We start from the raw sequence: 6,537 nt of genomic DNA on the forward strand, positions 1-6,537 counted from the left end.
GCTGTGTGCCCCCTCACACTGACAGACGTCCATTCATTAGCTCGACCTAATGAGCTCCTTTCATATGTCAGCATATGCTGTCTGAGTATGACATGGGTCCATTGTGTGCCCTTTCTCATCGGCTCATTCACTCACTACCACACTGCGTCTATTTTCAGTGGGGCATTAGCAGTGAATGAGCAGTGACGCAGATACAGACGCACGTATGAGAATGCGTGTATTCTTGTCCAAAAACGTACAGACAGGGACGTATCAATGCCCACGCACAGGCCAAGAGCTGGAGAGTGTGAATCGTTACGTGCAGCAACAAGCTACTTATCAGAAAGACGCTTTTAACCATGAAAACTTAACACTAACTCTTGTGTTTCATGTCAGCTCCTCCCCGGCTCCTTCTCTTTAAGTTATCGGTTTGAAAGCACAGCGATGTGGTGCCTCTGAGGCTCCGCGTCTGCTTTCTTACTTTTTCTCAGTGCTGCGACACTCGGCAAGCTGATCTGAGCTGCTGAGATGATCTCGTGTCACTACAATGGGAGATTCACAGTATTGCAGCACAGATGGTTGTTTTTATTTGGTTCGCAAATACATCTGCTAACTAATCCGAGGTCCAACGACAACATCAGGAACACATCATATTTATCTTGAATATGAGCGCTCTCATCAGTGCGGTTTATACCAAGAGTTCGGGATTTTCCTCAAGTGTTTTCGCTCCAGTCTGGGAAGTCTTAACCGAGACTCCTGTGAGCTGTAATCGAAGCCAGCTGGACTTTACCTGCTTCCCCGCCCCTCTGCTTAGACGTGAACCTGTTCACGATCCGATTGTTCAGATTCTCGCTTCTGATTTTTAATTTGGAAAAACACGGTCGCCACTCTGGAAATGCTGTCATATTTCCCCTGAGCTAACCGCCAGAATAGACTGCACACTCAAGTAACCATGAATCATTATGACACCTAGTCTAAATAGTCGCTCAGGTGCTCAGAGCCACTTTAAGACACGTCATTGACAAAACACTGCTTCAGCACATTTTCCTAAAAAGCTGCACAAAACTGAAGCGACGTTGTAAGATAATGCATCAAGCGCAGGGCCCGGATTGGCCTGAAACAATGCTGCTGCTGTTACTGAGAAATCAGGCGCCTTGCCAGACTACTTTGAAACAATGCTTTGGTATCTGCTCTGCCTTATGTAGTAACGTCTGCCTTGTTTGTGTCTTAGGTGTAAGCGGCCTGTCTATGTCGTCAGCAGCGTCCATGACCAAACTGCAGCGGCAGCACCGGCCCCTGGGGAGGACCCAGTCGGCCCCGCTGCCCCAGGGGACCGCGGCCCAGGCTCATGCGCAGGCCCTGGCACTGCAGCAGCTGGTGGTCCAGCAGCAGCACCAGCAGTTCCTGGAGAAGCACAAGCAGCAGTTCCAGCAGCAGCAGCTCCACCTAAACAAGGTATTCAATTTGGGTTTGAATTGCACTTGTGATTTGTTTTAAAGGCAACTTGTCTCCGGGCGCGTTTGAATGCAAAGTGGTGCCGTTTTGTTGAATCATGCATCCATGTTGCTTTATAACATGTCGTCTCAGGCAGGGGGTTCGAGTGGCCAGAAATCTGATATCACATTCACATAAACTGATAATTAATGGAGGCTATGAGTCTCAGAGGGCCAGCTCTGGAGCTGTAGTGTAGTAGTTTGCGTAGGCAGCACCGGGCTACACAGCCAATAATGTGTTAGCTTTGGCTGTGTGTGAAGTTGTTGACTTTCCTCTGCCCTTTCTTTCTCTCTCTGTAGTATTTTTGTTTGTGAGTAGGTGGAGGCAGGTATGGGTTAACATGTATAGCTGTGTGTGTCTGTGTGTGTGTGAATGCTTGCATCCACGTCTCTGCGACTGTGGCCGAGACAGTTGCCACGGGCTGCGAGGTAACCATGCGCTGCCATGGCAACCGTGCCGGAAGCCTCTGCCTTATATGGGCAGGGAGGAAGAGAGCAGCTGCCGCTTTACCTATTCAAGAAGGGTACGTGCTGGAGGAGAGGTGGGTGGATGAAACAAGGGATTTCCTCTCCTCCTCCTCCTCCTCCTCCACCTCCCCCGCACTGCTCTGCTCCATCTCACTCCCTTCATATGTTTCAGAGATCTCAAGTGGCAGATTTTTACACAAACACCTTTCTCAACAGCCTCTGGCACGCTAAGGACGGCTTTCTGCTTGTTTTTGCCAGGACAAAAAGAAGAAAGAAAATCTCTATTTTAGCATGTTATTCTGTCAAATTAATACAAGAGGGGATAAAAGAGCTGGTTTTGTTCCTTTAAATATCTACTGTGAATGTAGATCTAGATAAGATTCACACACTTTTTTTTTTTTCACATCTGACAAGTTGGTCTAAACTCGAGTCCTTTTGGTTTCAAACTCTCATACTAGGAGATCTCTGACATGTAAAGGAAAAGGTCAGCAACAGGTTTTTGTGTCCCAGAGTTGGATGAGAAGGTTGATTACTGTTATGCGTGCAGCTTACAGCCGGCCCAGCTCTGTCCTGATGTAGCAAAACCTGCCTACCAGCACCTCTAAACATCACTGCTACCTCATTTTTAAAATGTGTGCAAATAGCTTTGTTTTTGAAAAGCTATGATCCAGATTAGTCTTTGCCTCCCTTGCATTCTGTCACCACATCTTTTGCACTGTTCCTCTAAAATTTGTCCTCATCTACTTACGTGCATTAGGCACAACATCATTTTTTCACATGAACATTCATGAAATGTGTCATTTTTGTTAGCATTACGAAAGTGTCAGCTTCAGCTCAATTACATCCTCACTTGAAGACCAGTGCTACGGTTAGGGTAACCAGATCCTAGCAAACCAAAGAGATTATTAATGTAGGGCACAGCCTTCAGTATTATGGTAGTCAAAAAGTTTGATTTAATGTATCGCTACTTTTTAAAATGACACACAGCAGTACGGTGGCTCTGAGAGGTCATACACACTGTAACTTAAAATATCAGCAAATACAAAAATTGCGCTAAAGGACACTAAACACAGTGGATTTTGAATAAAATACAACAGAAGTAGAAAAAAAGCAAAATCACAGAAAAGTGTTTTTGGGCAGACAGTTTGACGAGCTAATAGCAAACATGTATCTCTAGTATTATGTTAAAATGGTTATCATTTCAGGTGTTTTCTTTATTAATGGATACAATAGAATGAATATATGATCAAGTTAGGTTTCCTGTTAGCCAAATTTAGGTTGCTCTTGTTGGTTTGCTAGTGAAAACTTTTAATAGCATTAGCTAACTTCTTGGCTAACGCTAATGCTGAATGCATTTCATTAATGTAACATTTTACATTTTACTTCTGTAATACAATTACATGGAAAATGACATGTAGTCAAATTAGCTAAAGCCAGCATTTCAGCCATAGATATGTCATTCCCTTTATTTAAATGACACCTTTTCAAAGCATACAAAGAGAATAAAAAAAGATGCTTATGAGGGCTTAAACTACACTACTGATGCATTATTAACTATATGAACTGAGGGTGAGCTAAAAGGCCGAGTGATACAGTTCGACTCTCCCACACATTGTAAGTGTTCATATAACTGTAATCCATTCTTATTTTAAATAGAATTACACTCAGTGGTTCCTGCTTTTGCACTTTAGGTGACGCTTCGTATTTTTTCTCAAGCAACCGTTATGAACATGGCAGTACTGTAAAACAAACACCACATTTAAGATATTCAAACTTCTCTTTTAGCACCACATATTGAAGTATAACCATATACTGTACCTAAAAGTCATTATTCGCTTAAAGTTCATAAAGCCATCCTGCTAACACCAATTCAGTTACTGCACTTTAAAATGCACAAAATGTAAAGAGAATACATAAAAAACTGAAACAAGTCAGGAGGAAACGGGAACAAAAATCGAATCTTTTCAGTTTTGTCCAACACTGCAACAAAAGCAGGTATGCCCACACACGCTGTGCACTTAAGCACCCTGGAAAGAGGCTGGCTGAAACTCAAGAACTGCACTGGTTTAGCATTACAATCTAGCACCACGCTGGAAACAGCACAAACAGTCAATTCTATAGCCTCAAAGTTCATCTTACCTTAGATGTTCTTCTTCACTTTGTACTTTTTTGTGTGAGCATGCAGATTCCAACACGGCCTTCCCCTGGAGTGCATAGGTGTACAACTTCTTACAACTGTATCCAAAGTTCCTCTCGACTTGAATTTCACACTTTATGAGTTGTGCAGAGCGCCGTAGTGTAGCTGGTTTACATATTTGGTGGTTTAACAAGCGAAAGATCCCGAGTTCATCCCGGGAGGAGACAGAAATCCCTTTGGGGTTATGTCAGGAAAGGCAATGGAAAACAAAAAAAATTAAAAACATGTAGCACCACCTGTTGTGGTGCAACCCGTTGTTAATAAGGAGCACACCGGCTCTGTTGGTCAGCCCAAAAAGGAAAAACTCTACAAAGGCACTTGTAACAGGAATTTCAGAAGAGAAAACATCCAACGGCAGCCATACTTGGTGTCTTTCTGCCTTGAAGAAAGGTTGCCCAGATTCTTCTAGCCACACTTTCCTGCAAGCGTGGATCCGTTACATGGTGTTCTTTATACAAGTCATCCATGTCCAACTTTCCCCTGATATATAGTACCTCAGCTGGATCAGAGAAATGGAAGAACCTAAATGTAAACATGCTTCTATTAGTTGCTGTCTGAGAAGCCATACCATTTTACAACAGACGTGCGCACAATTTGTGTAGCTCGAACAAATAAAAGCAGCGTTTAATTTGGCTAAATAGCAGAATAATGCTAAAGATCAAACCACACACAAAAAGCAAGATGGCCTGGATCACGTATCAAAATTAGTTTAGTAAGAAACAGATAACTATAGTCAGAAGAAGGTTTTCTAGTCACGATATGGTTTTGGCTTGGGACGTCCCCACACTCCTGTGCACATAGGTGGAAACCCTAAGACAGGAAGAGCAGGTATCTGTGAGAGAAGATGTTGTCATGTTTCTGAACTTCAGATAAAATATCTGTGTTAGCGAAAGCTTCAAAACTATCATGGTCCCAAGGTCTTGACACAGAGTTGGGGGTTTTTTGTGGGGATTATCGCTCACAGTGTTTTCAGTTTGTCTCTGTTTGGGTTTGCTGTGTTTGCACTCTTGGGTTTTCTCCTTCACTGTGTTCCTTAAAGGGAAGCCTCATTACCTTGTGTATTTATTGCCTTTCGTGGTGTCGTCCACCGTCTTCCTTCTTTTCTTTCTTCAGTAATCCGACATACAGGAGTGTTTGCATACATATACACAGAATAGTTTGAACTAGCGAGACCGTACCTACCTCTTGACAGCACCACAGTACTGCTTCTGGATGGATGTTGAAACAGTGATGAAGTAGAGCCCAGAGGAGTAAACATTGTTTATCTGTCAAAATTTAGTAAGTAAAATAATAATATTTGATGGATACTTGCTTCTCTGATTGGCTCCAGTCAAACTTTTAGCTAATAAATCTGATTGTGATTGTGAGCTGCTAACCTCCGGATTACCTTTCATCTCACCGCACTGAACGTCTCAACAACTTTAAAGTTAAGGGAAATATTTTCATCCTAAGTTTGTTTATTAAAAAATGGCAATTTTATAAAAGTTACACATGCCATTTCCCCCCGTTTTCCTGTTATACCTGGGAGAGACCACTAGTCTCTGTAATGTAGGGGAGAAAGTGTCAGGTAAAATACGGACTACCGTATTCTACTAATTATGTAACTGATATGATAAAGAAATATATCTGTTTCGATAATATATGGTTTCAACATCGAACAGTTCTGGTGTCATTTGGCTCTTGAATGGGCACCAAGCTGTACATGAGTATACTGTATGCCCATTGGATAATCCAGCCCAGATAACAACATAGGCCAGTCAAGAACAAGTGTATGATTGCCAAACTCCAAAATAAAAGATGTTAAAAACAACACAAGGAGCAGCTGGAGCTGGATGTGGGTTGCAAAGTGGCTTGCAGTTGCAGCAGAGACTATAGACAAGCTAAAGCAACTTGAATACTGGGCCCTGTTTATGAACACAGGTATTATCTGAGTGTAGATTTTGTGGTCTAACATTATGCTCATTTAATAATTAGTCACATATAAATGTAATCAGTTAATTACTGCTATAGACAAACAGCCAGTTTACCAGTGTAAATGTGTCAGATTAGCACCAAGTTTAATAAAAACAGAACGTTTCCTGTCTTTTATCTTTATGTCTGCTTTAACTTGGCTGCTAATGAAATGAAGGGCATCAGTTTGAAGCAGATAGGCAGGAGGATTCTGGGAAAGTGGAGCGGGGAGGGGGGGTCAGAGGTCAGAGCAGGATGTGAAAAATGGGGGTAAAGAAACGTCTGTTTGGATGCAAAGAAGACGAGAACAGTAACACGGAGGAGGAAGAGGAGGAGGAGGAGGTTGAAAGGGAGTTGGTGAATGCTCTGACGTCAAGGCTGTCCCCTGGCACTGAGCCAAGGGGACCCAGAGGCTCGCAGCTCTGGGAGCGCACACACACACACACACAC

The 6,537-nt window shown here is 42.8% G+C and overlaps 1 protein-coding gene across 4 annotated transcripts in view; it reads left to right on the forward strand.

Moving 5' to 3' along the window:
- LOC102199919 (histone deacetylase 4-like) overlaps window positions 1-6,537 on the forward strand; it is an 80,776-nt gene that overhangs the window by 61,239 nt on the left and 13,000 nt on the right. For all 4 annotated transcript variants that reach the window (XM_005752898.1, XM_005752899.1, XM_013915872.1 and 1 more), the window contains one exon: window positions 1,211-1,434. In XM_005752898.1, the coding sequence (XP_005752955.1) occupies window positions 1,211-1,434 (224 nt within the window). The remainder of the gene's footprint in view (window positions 1-1,210; window positions 1,435-6,537) is intronic.

This window comes from Pundamilia nyererei, unplaced genomic scaffold (genome assembly GCF_000239375.1).
Source record: "Pundamilia nyererei isolate P.nyererei 1_Seehausen unplaced genomic scaffold, PunNye1.0 scaffold00390, whole genome shotgun sequence".
Taxonomy (NCBI): Eukaryota; Metazoa; Chordata; class Actinopteri; order Cichliformes; family Cichlidae; genus Pundamilia; species Pundamilia nyererei.